The sequence below is a fragment of the Pseudorasbora parva genome, chromosome 24 (genome assembly GCF_024679245.1).
Source record: "Pseudorasbora parva isolate DD20220531a chromosome 24, ASM2467924v1, whole genome shotgun sequence".
In the NCBI taxonomy this organism is placed as follows: domain Eukaryota; kingdom Metazoa; phylum Chordata; class Actinopteri; order Cypriniformes; family Gobionidae; genus Pseudorasbora; species Pseudorasbora parva.
Genome location: NC_090195.1, coordinates 6,576,903 through 6,593,309, shown reverse-complemented (window position 1 = coordinate 6,593,309; position 16,407 = coordinate 6,576,903). Strand labels below are relative to the sequence as shown.

The 16,407-nt window shown below is 35.5% G+C and overlaps 1 protein-coding gene across 8 annotated transcripts; it reads right to left on the bottom strand.

Annotated features, from left to right (window-relative positions):
- Positions 1-292: 292 nt before the first annotated feature.
- si:ch73-173p19.2 (V-type proton ATPase 116 kDa subunit a 1) lies at positions 293-14,822 on the bottom strand. 8 transcript variants are annotated; one of them, XM_067434365.1, is made up of 20 exons: positions 13,949-14,822; positions 13,388-13,466; positions 12,889-12,986; positions 12,597-12,725; positions 10,754-10,875; positions 10,508-10,634; positions 9,364-9,449; positions 8,698-8,791; positions 8,383-8,625; positions 7,818-7,968; positions 5,952-6,085; positions 5,658-5,818; positions 5,483-5,576; positions 4,577-4,695; positions 4,082-4,289; positions 3,874-3,981; positions 2,145-2,216; positions 1,895-2,012; positions 805-976; positions 293-467 (listed from the first exon to the last, which is right to left on the bottom strand). In XM_067434365.1, the coding sequence occupies exons 1-20, from the start codon at positions 14,063-14,065 to the stop codon at positions 395-397; spliced, it is 2,505 nt and encodes an 834-aa protein (XP_067290466.1). In that variant the 5' UTR covers positions 14,066-14,822; the 3' UTR covers positions 293-394. The 8 variants fall into 8 exon arrangements, 7 of the variants coding, with proteins under 7 accessions (XP_067290466.1, XP_067290470.1, XP_067290467.1 ...); XM_067434369.1 differs by having other exon boundaries at positions 8,383-8,595; XM_067434366.1 differs by having other exon boundaries at positions 9,364-9,446.
- Positions 14,823-16,407: the final 1,585 nt, after the last annotated feature.

Genomic DNA, 16,407 nt, shown 5'->3' with positions numbered 1-16,407 from the left:
CTTCTGTTTATTTTCTCTGATCAATGTTTATATGTGAATAACAGACTAAATTAAATCTTTTCATCATATAAAGTAATTGAGTCTCTTTAGAAATTTGGACTAAACCACTCAATTCATATGGATTAGTTTTACGATCTCTTTTTTGAAAGTTGTAGATGCATAGCTGTCAATGGAGAGACAGAAATCACTCAGATTTCATTACAATATGTTAATTCGTGTTCTGAAGATGAATGAAAGGGAGGGTGAGGAAATAATGAGAAAAGTTAATTTTTTGGTGAACTAACCCTTTAATAATTGGGTGACCACTGGTTTTAAGTATGCTTTTCTTACATTCACAAAACTAGAATGACGATAAAAACGACAAGAATATTGACTATTACTGGTGTGTTTTATTTTACAGGCTGTCGAAGGACAAGGGTGTGAACTTGTAGCCAGATCCCTCGTAAAACTTGTTCTGAAATTCAACCCTGAAAACAAACACATAGAAAAATGTCACTTTAACTACATTCATATCACCCTCTGCAATTTTATATAATATTTAAACATGCTTTGTAAACATCTTTTATTATTGTTAGCAACAGTAAAATGAATGTCACGCTATTAATGTGAAATTTTGACGCACTTCAAATACAGAGACATTAAACCTTTGGGCCAAATATACCGTATGCCAACTTTAATAGATCAAAAATAGACAGACAAAGATGCTCCATGTCAAGGGTCATGAACAAGTCAAATACCTTGACTAACATGCAACTTACAATTGCAAGGTGCAAGCTTGTTATATGTATTATATGTTGTTCTTACCAATGCAGTCGTAAAGCATGCAGAAAAGCAGACAGGCCCTCCATAACCAGAAGAACAGTCACGGTGAGAACAGCAAAAGCAGCAAACTGCAGTCCCAGCATGAGCGGACCCATACCAGAGGAGAGCTTCAGTCCCACCTGGAGAACCATCCGCCAAAGCACCTCCGACAGCTCTGCAGACCAGAGACAGAAACATGAAGGCTCTGATTTACTTCATTTCACTTAGCCATTGAATCTCTTATGGGCATGGTAGGATCACATAATTTTTTTTTTTTGTTACGCTGTTTGAAAGTCTCTTCACATCCTGATAGAAATCACTAAGTCAAGCAGTCTAAATGTATTTCTATGTCTATATCTCATCTGTGAAAGGTGTAGGACCATAAAATGTTCGTCCAATTACTGCATACAGTCTGAATGGAAAGTCAACATATGTATTTCCACAGACGACAGTCGCCGAGCGCCGCAGGAAACCGCAGCCACCTTTTACAGTTCCTCCTGAACCAAAACAACCAGCCTATGCTGCGTTCACGCCATAACTACTGTCATTTGGCAGAGATGGAAACACATGACGTTATACTCAGAGCGTATGACTCGAATTTATGCATCAATTGCAACACTATCAACACCAACATGAATCTGCGGCAGTCAGGGGGTACAGCCGCTGTGTGTGCAGATAGAGATATGTATATTATATTGCATTACTTTCCATAGATCCTCATAAATATAACATACTGCCCCTTTAATTTATTTTAAAATAATTTATTCCTGATGTCAGAGGTGAATTTTCAGCAGCCAGAAAGACTGAATTTTCTTCAGTCTTTGGTGTATTTTCAGACATAATTTCTGTGCATGTATTTTGTTAAATTGAGAATAAAATTAAATTGAGTTATAATACTAAATATGACTACATACAGAAGGTAAAAGTTTAAAACATAGACTAGTGTTGTTGTACAGCAGGTGTCCTCACAAACGGCACACCTTCATTTTCTCATAAATCATTTTACTGGTAATACAACGAGTCACTAAGGAACTAATGAAAACAAAGAACAGAGTTATTTTTATTACTGTGCCTGAATTGTGACAGGACAAACCTGCATGAGCCAGACTGAGCGCCCAGAGCCGAAGGTACGAGGCCGTGTTGGAGATGCAGCCCAGGCAGTACTCGATTGTGTGGATGGCCTGATTCACAAAGACGTCACCGATGCTTACCTGAAGAAGAACACAGATGACAGCATCTGTCCTCATTGCTTGTACAGTATAGTTCATTTAAAAACATGTGAGCATTTTGTATTTTAAATGTTTATATTTTAACACTTTCAATAGCCTATAATAAAAGCTTACCACCATCTCATCTTGCTGATGGTGTGCGGTGAAACCCATATCTGTTCCATGCTGGTCATTGTTTCCGAACACCTGCATAGAGACCTTGTTTGTCACAATCACTCAAATTAATATATTATTAAAGACACAAAATATATTAGATATATATCATTTTTATACACATTTTAAATTATAAATATGGTGTCAAATTGAAAATTAAAAAAAAAACTAGTAAAAAATAAAATATATAAATATTACAGTATTTAAATATATAATTAAAAAATAATATAAAACCACTAATAAATCTAAATCTTATACACTGTGGGGGGAAAATGTATTATAATTATATGACCAATAAAGTAATTTCAACTTTTAGGTTATACAAGATTCATTTTATTTTATTTATTTTTTATCAGTTTAATGGAATTTAAGTTTAAATGACTTAGACATCCCAAGTGGATTGTAATTCAAAAATTTAAGGCAGCACTTCTTTTTTTTCAGTGTTTGTACATTTGTATGTAAATCTTAAAGGGCACCTATTATGTCCCTTTTTACAAGATTTTAAAAGAAGTCTGTAATGTCCCCAGAGTGTGTATTTGAAGTTTATGCTCAAAATAGCCCATAGATCATTTTTATAGCATGTTAAAATTGCTAAAAGTTTGGGGGGTGAGCAGAAAAGTGCCATTTTAGTGTGTTCCTTTAAATGCAAAAGAGCTGCTGCGCCCTGCCTAAGAGGACGGAGCTTCAAGAACTCTTCTTTGGTGTCAGAAGTCAGGACACGCTCTAATGTCAGATAACTTGTTGTTGTCTTCCTTTTATCCACTATTAGTACAAGCCAGTTGTACTGGACCCCATCTAAATATTGGCCAAAACTTTACCAATGAGTTTTATGAGGTTTGTTATACTTCACAAAAAATATGAAGCATCTGTTTTCACTTCAGAAAATCACTGTAAGAGCTTAATAAAACTATAAACTATTTATAAATATATTCCTATAAAACTAAATATTATCCATAAACTCTCTCTTTCTGCTTAATAAACGGGTCAACTTTATATCCATAAATCAACTCTGATGAAGTGTAATAAATTGTGCTTTCACCTTAATTACTGCTGTATCCAGTATCACTCTGGAGACTGTAGGCTGGATCACCAATAGTCAGTGATCCATCCTTGAGTAATGTGAGTTTTGTATTGAAATTTGTTCACAAAGCAGTCTGGTGTAAAATGATTTGCGCAGACATAAACAAATTGAAGTATATTTGATAAATTTATGTTTATAAATGTACACTATCGTATACATTTGACCTCATCCAATGGAAGTCATGGTGCACTCGCAGCTGTTGTTCATAGTGTTGTATTTGAGGTAAAAAATGAAAAAAGTTTCTCATACAAACTGATCGTTTTGTCTTAAGACATCAATATGTCGTCCCGAGCCTCAGGGTTTATATAGATTTGTATATCTGTGTATTTTTTTACTCTCATAGCTCTCATACTCTAAAATGTTCCCATTGACATGCATTATATGACTGACACAGTGCAACGGTTGTTAAAAATATTCATTTGTGTTCTACTGAAAAAACAAACACACCTACATCTTGGATACCCTGGGGGTAAGCAGATAAACATCATTTTTTTTATTTTTTGGGTAAACTATCCCTTTAAAAAAAAAAACTTTGATAACCCTGGTTAAAAGAAACATTAACTGATCTTGGAACAGGTTTGGAACAGGTTCCTTGCTCTGCTCACCCACCTGAAGTCTGGCTTTCATTCGGGTCCTGTAGATGAGTAGGGGTTTGATCAGAAGCAGCACAGGAACCATGAGCACAGCCGTCACAACTAGGAAGATCTGAACAGCTTTCTGTAGAGGATTACAGCATCATTCGTAAACTGTCATACTGGGTATTTCGGCTGTGAAGCCAGGAGTAAAGAGCTGCTTTTAGAGGAACATAAATCCAAACCTGCCCTCTGTAAAGAAGCTTATGTTCAGGCTGATAATCAAACAGCATCATGTTGATGAAGAGCAGCAGAATACTGGGAGCCATTTCAGAGCGCAGAGTGACGCACCATTTGTAGAGGATGAGGAAGATCAGATATCCAAAGAGAGAGAGCATGAAGACCAGCTGTGGAACAAACTGAAGGGAAATGTCCTGGAATTTTCCCAAATGTCTGTTAAAAGGAAAAAGAGGGGAAAAGAGTTAAGAACCCATATTAATCATTATTGACCTGGAATTTGTGAAAAGATTGTACTTTTTCTCAACTTATATACAAGTAACTATCTCATTTATTTTTTTCTACAGTAGGAAAAATAAACAAAAGCTACATTATCACATAATACAATTTCAGTTTAACAATACTTACCTATTCTTATAGAATATTAATATTTAGTATTAGCATCTAAATTGATTTTAAAATGTAATGTTGCCTTCATTTCCACAAGATAATCAAATACCCACACAAAGTTGACCAAACTCAGGGTCACTCCCAGGAGCATATGACTGACTCCCAATATGACCGACATCTTCATCTTGAAGGAGTTTAGAAAGGACAGCTTATTTGATGCAATATTCCAAACCTAAAACAAAAATGGGGTTTATGATGTGAATTTTGTATTTGTAAAAATACATTTTATCTTTTTAAATGTGATGTTTTAACTGGTTTACACAGACTTGATGAATATTAAAACATAAATTAACATAGTATACATCCTATAGTTCAGTCATGAAACTCTGCTTTAATGTGGCAGATCTAGACCAAATGCATTAACAACTTGCCATATTCAATATAACATGCCAAAACTTTTCAGAGAGCTGTCATTATTGAAATACTGAAGACTGGATGAATTCAGCTTTGTCATTACATAAAATATATTTCAATAGAAAACAGCCATTTTAAATTGTCATAATATTTCACAATATTTCTGTTTTCACTGCATTTTTAGTCAAATAAATGCACCTTGGTGAAGAGACTTCTTTTAAAATATATACAAAAGAAATTATTGCAAACGTTTGACCATTAGTGTGTTTTTTATATATTATTAAATATATGATTTATATGTATTAATTATTTGCTGTTAAAGGTACTTCTCCGTTCTCTTGTACATGTTGTGAGCTTTAAAAACAAATGTGATTCTTAATGTACAGCATCAGAACAGCTAAATAACGTCACCTAGTGGATAAAACACAGTGAGCAAACCAAATTCCTGTTCAGTCTCTTAAATCATTGTCAAAGGTAAAAACACACTAGGATTGTGTGTAGTATGTGTAGTATGTAAAAAAACCCATAAAATGTTACACTTAAATGTATGTAATACAGATATTCTGTACATAATGTTAAAAAAACAGGATTTTATATGCACTGACTGGGTCAATTCCAAACACATATGGGCGGCCAGAATAAACTCCAGGCAGAGTTGGGTTCAGTTGAAGATGGTGATGCTCATGCAGTGTTTCGTTTCTGAGATAAAGCAAAAAATATTATCAAAATGGAAAATGGCAAAGTACAACTTTAAAGCCTGCAATCGTCCAGCGTACGTACTGCCAAGGCCCGTGAGGATAGAACATGGGACGCACACTCCAGGAAGAGCCAAAAATGTTGAAGGACTTGGAGAAGCAGTCATTGTAAATTAGTCCAGTATATATGGAGAACATTCCCATAAGCAAGATAATGTAGCGTCCCCCGACCAGGACGTCTGTAATCTGGGAGGAAGAAGAGGATTGTGACTAGTTCAAATAACACAATCAAAGCTTACAAGACTCTAACCATGGTTAAAAGTGGTGTTATTACGCAAACAAACACTATCAGACATTGACATTTCATGCCATTCAATACCTCATTTTTCATCTTTCGTAAACTTTCGGCCTGTGTAATAATCCAGACTGCGAACAGTGTCATCACCAGTCCATGACCACAATCTCCAAACATCACCGCAAACAGGAAGGGGAAGGTTACAATCGTGTATGGAGCTGAGAAAATAAATGTAGCAATAAAATACTATAGAAAAACTATTATTTAAATATAATATATAGATTATTTTATTTTTTTCATTAAAAAAGTTATTTGGATTTTTAATGTTATTAAACAGTAAGAAATTAACATTACTTAGAATAATTAATTCTTTATAAGTATTTTTCATTGTCAGTTTGGTAATAATGAATTAACATGTTAACTAATGAAGTCGTATGTCTCAAAGTTTTACTGAACAATAACAAATAATTAGAACAGTTCTAATAATTAGGGCATGTTGTAGTCCAGATTAAAACATAAAAAATGTTTAAATGTTTAAGTTTGAAAATATATAGCCTATTAAGTCTTTAAGTATTAAGTATTAGGTGCTGTGATGAACAACATTGAGATTACAAAAAACGAATGGCTGTTTTAAAAACTACACGCGGTTTCTTTTGTTTGTGGGTTTCCGGGGTAACTGCTGCATTCTGCAGTTCATCAGCGCCCTCTGCTGTCACTGAGCGGCACTTCAGCAGCGCGTCTCCTTCACTCGGTCATGTTCTTCTCATTTACATCTGAGCACGTGTCCCTTTGACGCAGAATACAGCGGTGTTGAGCATTTATACGGTTGATGGGCAAAGTATTCTTGAGTGCATTATAAAAAAAAATATTAATTGTTAATAAATTATTATTTACGATATTTTAAAGTGCCCACGATAACAATATTGTGCATATGTATTATCGTGATAAATCGCACTATCGAAAATCAGCACATGTCTAGTGGAGAGGAGACAGTGATGAAGCCAATCAGGAGAGGGGGATGATTAGGAGGCCATGATGGACAGGGGCCAATGGGCAAATTTGGCCAGGATGCCGGGGTCACACCCCTACTCTTTATCGAAGGACATCCTGGGATTTTTTTTAATGACCACAGACAGTCAGGACCTCGGTTTAACATCTCATCCGAAGGACGGATATATATCATAGACTGTAAAAAAATATGGACGTAGTGTCCGTGACGTCACCCATAGGATTCTGATAAGCCGTTCTGAAGCTAAAAGTATGGTCGAGCTGGGCGTTGCCATCTTGTGAGCGAGTCAACGCGTGTCACTCCCGGATAACAGAAAATGGGCAAAAAGGCGGGATATGCGCGGAGCTGAGGTGACGCAATAACTATAGACGGCGGATAAATGCCTATCCACTTGTAACCACGCCCTTAATTATGCAGAACCTTAAGGCTTTATATAACGTAAACGAATGAGTTATAAAAAAATTCACCCCCCTCAGAGTTGTCATGAAGATCAAAATTAGCCTTATAAGCCAAAACCACAATTTGTACCAGGCTGTAAACATGTTTTTTCTCCTTTAAAGTTGAGAATTTTAACATGGGGCTCAATGAGATTCTGCTCCCTTCTGGAGCCTGTCCCTAGAGGCCAGTTGAGGAATTGCAGTTTACATTACTTCTGTATTGGCTTCAAGAGAGATCGCGGGAGGTTGCCGCTTGATATATATATATGTTTGTTATATATATAAAATGACGTGATGAATGGATGGATGGATGGATGGATGGATGGATGGATGGATGGATGGATGGATGGATGGATGGATGGATGGACAAAGTATATTATGAATAGATGGATGGATGGATGGATGGATGGATGGATGGATGGATGGATGGATGGATGGATGGATGGATGGATGGATGGATGGATGAGAAATGATATAGAAGATTAGCGAGTAACAGCCAATCACCTGGATTAATCTCCTGATAGGTACCGACTCCATAGGCGTCAATAATGGTCTGGAACCCTTCAGTAAATGTGTTGGTTCTGTTGAAGGTTGGTGGAGTTTGCTGGGTTTGGATGCGGTTCAGGACTGGGGTCACACTGGAACCACTCTGCTCCTAAAAAAGCACATGTCAAAAATCACACATATATGAGAAACTTGCAGGCCTTGAGTTATAAATCATGTCTGTAAAATGCATAAATATTTTAAAAATATTCCTTTCAAGTACATAATTAGTAATTAAATTCTGTAGTCTATATTTTGAAAGTTTAATATTCATATTTAAGATGTAAATATACATTTACATATATGATTTATATTTAGTTTTATCTTTCACCATTTATATTTCACCATATCTTCAATATTTTTTTATTTATATTTTTTTAAACCACTAGAAAGGGGATAAAGGGGGAAAAAATTCAAACTAACTTTAACTTTAACACGCAACTCACTTTACTTTGTAGATTTTTAAATAGTTTTGAATTATTAGTGATGGTGGTCTGCAGAAAAGGCAGTGTATAAACATACGTACTGATCCCTTAACCAGGGCGTTTTGAACTAAAGTGAGATCTGACACAGGACACCAGATCTCTGCTACGATCAACTTCTGCGTGATGTCTATGTTGCAGAGATTCAGTGTGTAGTAGATGGCCTTCATCTTCTTCACTTTACTGCCCCACTCCTGGACGCGGTCGGCTGCTCTGGTCAAGACACCGGAGCGATATTCTTCGGTTCTTCTCAGGATCTTTAGAAAAAAAAGTGGACATAGCCATTCCTTACATTTATTTTTGAATATTGATCATTGGCGACAAAACACACTTGAAAAGACACCTAGCAAGTGACTCACCATTCGAAGATCTTCCATTCGTGACTTGATGTTGTTACTCATCTCCTTGCGTTCATACAACGTTTTGGGGCATGAGTACAAGCTGGCATGAAACCTTTAAGGATTTCAGGAATAATATCGATGAGATATTTTAACAACAACAAATCAAGCCAATACAAATAAAGCCATCAGATAAAATTAGTCATTCAAACTTAAATATGAATGGATTGTTTTGGCCAAGTTAAACTGAACTTTTCATTCTCTAAATATTTAATAAAAAAAATTCAAGAAACTCCACATTAAAGACATCAGTATATAAACGAACAATATTAAATAATATGAGATTTTTCATTTATGTGATTACTTTATTTTGGTCTTTACATTGATTCATTTTCAAATAATATTTCAATTATATTCTGTCACTGGTGTTATTGTTAGTGATGTTACAACTCTTTTTATATATATATATATAAAATATTTAATTATATATATATATATATATATATATATATATATATATATATATATATATATATATATATATATATATATATATATATATACATAAAGACCTACTAAATACTATACTTACCATCAGCTTTCTTGGGGGGGAAAAATATTGAACCAAATTTTCTAAGTCAGGAATATGCAGGTATATAATGTGCGTGGAAATACCATGTTGCTCACCCTTCGCACACTTTTCTGATCCTTTCTTGCATATGATCCCCCTGGACAAATATAATGAACACATCCTTCTTCACAGCTCCTCTCTGCTTAAAAGAAACATACATTTACTGACCACATTTCAGATAAACTGAACACAGACTGTGCATTAGTTCCATCATAAATAGAGAAATCTATATTTCAAATAGAAGTAAAAGCCACATGTGTCGTGTGTACAAATCTGACAGCAAGCTAGTATGAGCAAATATTGATAGACTTAGATAATGGATTCTGGTGTTGGAGAATGTAGAATGGCAATATGACTGTGCATGTACTATGTAGCAGAAGTGTTAAGCATTGACAGTTCATGTTTTGAGTGCGAAAAAATATCTTAAAAATGAAACAAATGTCTGTCTGAAAATGTCTGTCTCCCTGCAGACAATCATTTGATTCCTTAAAACTCATCTTGAAAAACTCAACAATCAAAATGACAAAGTTTTTTCTTCAGAAAATAATTTATTCATGTCTTAAAATAGCTTGAAAGTAACTAAAACCTTCCTTCGTTTAGTATGTGTGGATATGCAAATGAGTCCCCGCCACCAATTACAACAGCTCGGACTACCTGATCCACCCAAGAGAAAATATTGGTTTAATCCAGCCATAAATGTTTGAACCAGAAACTCATTTAGAAGAAGAAGAGGAAGAACTAATTATGTCGATGTATCAGAATGTTTTATGTATTGCTCTTTACGTAATGGTTTTATTAGCCTTTAGCTTCACTACTTTATCAAACATCTAATGTGTTGCTAATGTTACACAAACTGTGGCTGTGTCCTAAATCACATGCTGGAGCTGCCAGTTTGCTAAGTTTCAAATGATTATTAAACAGCAAGCACAAACTGCAAAAGCGGCTGCTCCTCTGGAGCTCTAAGTGTCTCTCACTCGTTTGCTATACACTCCTTTCAAGTTGACTATATTAATGGAGTAATGTAGTGAATGAGGGAATAGGGGGTTGTGTTCCTGTTCGAGGTAAACAGGCGGTTTAAAAACGCAGTCTTTGGTAAACTTCAGTTCTAAGGAGAAAATTATCAGTAATAATGTTGACTGATACATTTGCACATCATTAAAAACTTAATTTTCAAATACTTATGAAAAAAATTTGTCTCACCACCACTTCATGTTCCTCCGTGGCCTGTATCTCTGCATGACGAAGGACGAAATTTCCATGAAAAAGGCGCCAAAGAACCCTTTCAAAAGCAGGAAACCTTTCTTGTTTGATAACACCTGCAATAAAACTTGTGTACAGATATGGCATTATCAGTACAATTAGGTCAGGCTGTAAAACTCTTTTGGGTTTATTTTAAAAAAGTATAGGCCTATGTATCAGTGGGACAAAATCTTTCCCTAGATGTACCCTAGATGTAGAGGTCCTGAGGTGCTTGCACTGCTGTTTCTGCGGCTGGTTATGAAGGACGAGACAGTCAAATGCACTGAGTCTTCAGAAGGAGGCTCAGAGCAGGATAGCATTAACTCGGCCTGCACACAAACAATTATTAACAAATCTTTCATCAGGCTGTCCATAACCTTCTGCTTTCATTGCATGAAAATGAGTATTATAGACCAATCCTTTCAATCCCATGCAACAACAAAAAAAATGGCTGAATCAACATGAAGGCTGGTCTTTAAAACTGTCCATTTGACACACTGTAAATAAATAAAATGAAATGTGCAAATGTTTGAATATTAAGCATGAACTGAGGCCTTAAAGTCAGCATGAAACAGAAGTTGTGATTGCCTTTTCTTTTCTATTATGATACACTATGCTGAATTCATAACCACATACTAGCCTAGTACTCTTACTATTTCTACCATAGAAATATATGGTAAACGTTGTAGAAATAGTACACTATGCTGTTTCCCATTTATAACAAATACGGCAATATTCCATTAAAAATTATATGGTGCATCAAAATAACTTCTGTTTTATTAATTTAGGATCAGTGTTATCAACTAAAAGTAAAACTATTGAGAATACATTTTGGTAATTTAAATTAAACCAAAATATTAGATGAAATAGAATCTGAAACTGAAATTAATAATTTTAGGCTAAAGTACTAATAAAATGACTAAAACTAAGACTGAAATAAAAATAAAATCTATATAAATTTTTTAACAAGAAACAAATAAAAATGACAAAAGCACAAAAACACTTAAACTTAAATTAAAATGAAAACTGCAAATATAAAAATAGCTAATGGAAAATATTAACAAACGCTATAAAAGTAGGTCTATATAAATATATAGACCGATCAGGCATAATATTATGACCACTGACAGGTGAAGTGAATAACACTTATTATCAATTCATCACGGCACCTGTTAGTGGGTGGGATATATTAGGCAGCAAGTTAACATTTTGTCCTCAAAGATTAGAAGTTAGAAGTAGGAAAAATTGGCCAGCATAAGGGATTTGAGCGAGTTTGACAAGGGCCAAATTGTGATGGCTAGACGACAAGATCAGAGCATCTCCAAAACTGCAGCTCTTGTGGAGTGTACTGCAGTGGTAAGTATCAAATGGACTGCATTTATAATGGACTGCATTTATAATGGACTGCATTTATATAGCGCTTTTATCCAAAGCGCTTTACATTTTTGCCTCACATTCACCCATTCATACACCGACGGCGACGTCAGCCATGTAGGGCGCCATCCAGCTCGTCGGGAGCAGCTGGGGTTGGGTGTCTTGCTCATGGACACTTCGACACTTGGTCAGGTGGAACCGGGGATTGAGCCACCAACCTTCTGGTTTGTAGACAACCTACATGAACCACTGAGCCACTGCCTCCCCCCCTGTATCAAAAGCCTATCCATCAGCAGTCATATCACCTTGTAGCCCAAGACTGGTTGCCCACTGAAGCTAAGCATGGAAACGTTATTCCCTGGTGGCTGTGACCTCTTTCAGCAGAAAAATGTGCCCTGCCACAAAGCACAAAATGGTTCAGGAATGGTATAGGAGCACAACAACAAGTTTGAGGTGTTGACTTGGCCTTCAGATTCATTGAGAGGCCCCATCTCACAACTTACAGGTCTTAAACGATCTGCTGCTAACACCGTTACGGGTCTAGTGGAGTCTATGCCTCGATGAGTCAGGGCTGTTTAGGCAGCAAAAGGGGGACCAATACAATATTGTTCATAATATTTTGCCTGATCGGTGTATAAAATAGGACTAAATGGTTCTGAGATCTCAAGGTCGTCACCTCCTCAAAGAAGTCCTCAGCCATCCTCAGCAGAGAGTCAATGTCCATCAGCTCAATGAGGTTCTGTCTGAGTGTGTCATGGTTACAGTTGATTTCTCGCAGTTCCTGCTCCAACTTCCCAAATGTGGACTAAAGGTTTAAAGACAATCATTATGTCACAGTAACTTTCTTAATTTCTGTTTTTGAATCAAATTGTGTCATATGGAGTAAGAGATAACAGCGTTTATTTGGTTAATGCCATGATGGACCAATCAGAATGAAGTATTCCAAAGAAAACAGTTGTTGTTTTTACCTCCAGATCCAGAACATCTCTGGGACAGGGAACCATTTCCTTCTCCTTTGTTGCAGCAATTACAATGTTAGATTTCATCATCTCCTTCTCAAGATATCCTAAATGATGTAGAATTTCAAGACACAGCAACATGACCATCAATATATCCAAGTGTTTCAGATGAATCTAGAGAACAGTGTTGGGGAAAGTTATGTTTAAATGTAATGCATATGGCGTTACTCCCTAAAATGATTGAGTAACTTAGTTACTTTTTCTGGAAAGTAATGCAATTCATTACTTTTGCATAACCTTTTCTCACCTGAGCTGGGCTTTCTGGTTTGTTTATTAATAACAAAAAGGACTATATTTAGCCTACATGTTTGCAATATTAAAACGACTTTAAAGAAAAAAAGGACATTTACAGCAGAAATGTTTCTTTGTGAGATCAAGTGTTCAGTATATCAATAAATACAATAAACCAGCTTTAGTGAATCTTATAATAAAGCACAAATATTCTTACTCAGAATTCTCTCCATTTCTTCACATTTCTTCACTTCCTTCACAAAGCGCCTCTGAAATGCTGCTACACCAGGATTCAGCTAGAAGATCATTTAAAACACATTAAATTCTAACGTTGGGTGATTTTGGTTTATTTTAGATGAATTATGCCATATTATTCCCATATTTAGGATTAATTTACAGACATAATGTAAACCAGTTTTTCTTGCTCTGCAGTGTTATGCATTGATCGATTCAGCCAATGCTGAGAAATCAAATTCTGTGACAATACAAGCTCAATATGAACTGAAAAATGAGTATGCGCTAATATAAAGTATGTGTCCTGCTAAAAGCAGACTACATTTAGAAACCAGTAGATGCTATTAAGGTTATTTGACAATATGACAAATTAATCTTCCATCATTACAACATTAAAACCACAAAATAAACTAGAACTGAAAGAGCCGCTCATGGCCTAGTGATTCTCAAACAATGTAATTTGGTTCAACAACACAGACTTTGTGGTCACTAGACAGTTGAAAGGAATCACTCACACACACACAAACGCAGCAAGGTTACTTACATCTTTAAACTGAACCAATCCAAGATGTCCAAGTTCACTGATGCAATTGTGGGCTGATTCAGTTTGAAAGAACAGCTGCGCGAGGCACATCTCCTCACTGCGAAATAAAGAACTCATTCTGAACTGCTTCAAAGAGCTGGAGATTGTTCTGGATAGTTTGGAGGAATATAGACAGCTCACATACTGCTGGTTGAGCGGCAGTGATTGTCTGTTTTTTGTTACTCAGTCTATTAAATGTCTGTCTGTGAGATCAATAGTGTACTTGCGTGGCCTCAGGATGAATATCGACACCACTGGTGCAGCTGGAGCATCCAGACCAAATTATGATTAACAACCCTGCGGCAATAAAGCATACATTAAAAATATATGTACGATGTAGTAGTACAACTGAACAGAGGACTTTAGTATTACTCTAATGTTGTTGCGATACTTGTCTTGTTGCTGTGCCTATTATGTATTGAATAAGAAATGCAAAATAAACCCTAATGGGGTATTCGAAAAACAGTATAGTTAAGAAAACATTTCTATTTTATTTGGATTTTTGACATTAAGAATAAGTCCTTAGAGTTCAAATACGAAAATGTGCCTCAGACAAAAACATTACTGGTGTGCATCTTGAGACAAAACATGGCACTAACATATTTTAAGATGTCAGTGTTACTTTCAGTTAAAACAGCTCAAACATGCATTTGCTAATTGAGTAATAATGATAACTGAGTAATAATTGTAATATAATATCTTCAATTAATAAACCTTTTATCTGGCAAATCAAATTGAGCGGCAATGATATGCCATCTGTGAGATATTATTGTGTCAAAAGGATTGCTTAAGCCGGTTGTATCATTTATTTAAAATCTATATTTTTTGCATTGTAATGGGGTGTTTTTACACCAAAAAACATAATGTTATATATTTATAATATATATATATATATTTTTTTTACTGAATCGATACTTCTTGTTTTTTCACCATTGTTGAAGGCTGTTGTTAGTGCTTCCCATAAAATATTGCTTCATCCTAATACAAAATCTGTCTATTTACATTAAATGCAAACAGCCCGCCTTGTTGGCAGATGTCATTTACACTGAGATTACACAATGAAAAAACACCTTTCAGGACAGAGCTGGTTAGTAGTGATCACTGGATACTGGATGTATTTGGAAAGAGCTTTAAAAGCTTAAATAACCTTAACCTTGCATAAATTGTCATGGCATATGGAGACTACTTAATAAAGTCTTTAATCATAACTCTAACATTGGTCTAATTATTCAACATTTAGGTCTAGTCTTATACATTTTACTTAGTCTTGCCGTTCTTTACCACTTTAATTCTTCATTGGCATAATTATGGTCCCAGGAAGAACCTTTAATATCAATGTTTCCATTGCACAAAAGGTTTTTTTATAGAGGAAAAGGGTTCTGCAGCTTATTAAAATGTTCTTCTCAGTTCACACTAAGAAAATAAACAAGGTTCTTTTAAGAACTGTTCACTGAAAGGTTATTTGGGGAAACCAAAAATGTTTCTTTATGAATGGCATCGCTACAAAAGCCTGAAACCTTTATTTTTAAAAATGTATCTTCAATACTGTTTGTGCAGCTTCTTTGTGTTTGCTTATTAATGTAAACAATACTATTCTCTCATCTATGAATCAAAAGGGGTTGCTAAACGGATGTTAGGATGACTGTTAGGAGACTAGACTGAATCTGGTAGACGTATGCAGCATGACAGCAAGTAAGCCATCCATAGTCTCTTGAAGAACCCATCTCTCCTCTTCCTATTGGTACTGTTCTCTAAAGTGAGGAAAGAGAAAAAGACAACTAGTAGAACAACATTAAAATAAAACAAAATTAGCTTACATTATGCATATTGGTATTGTTAGAAATTCACCCAATGGCTCTTCAGTAACAAAGACAGCCACTTCCCTTGGCAAAGAGTTGATCTGGGAGGGCGTTTTATAGCCTCGCAATTATTGCGTTAACTTTACCTAATCATTCTTATTATAACTTGTCTGTAAATATTGATAATTTCCAAAGAGCTTGCCTTTCGCATATACGCTGTACTCAGAGATGGACGAAGGTGTTTTGGACATGTTGTCCAGTGTAGAGCTGTTAGAGATGGACTCGAAATATGAGGACTGATGGATGACGAACGATTTCTCGGGATCAGCCGGCTCAGATGAACGCAGAGAAGACTTCATTGCTTTCCGTAATGTTTCCGTATTTCACTGAATCACAGACTAACAAACAGAAAACACGACTTATAAACACCTCTGGCCTCAAATTAAATGAAAATGCGATTCTGGAAGATACATTTTCCTCAAAATTGCAAAAAAAGAAAAAGTTGGCCACCAGAAAGTACAAAGAGCCCACATTACACAGATATAGGGCTAACAATATACCGTTGTACCTTGGATAAAGTGTTTATTCATATGTCTGGCGTAAAGCTGTCAAACGTGGACA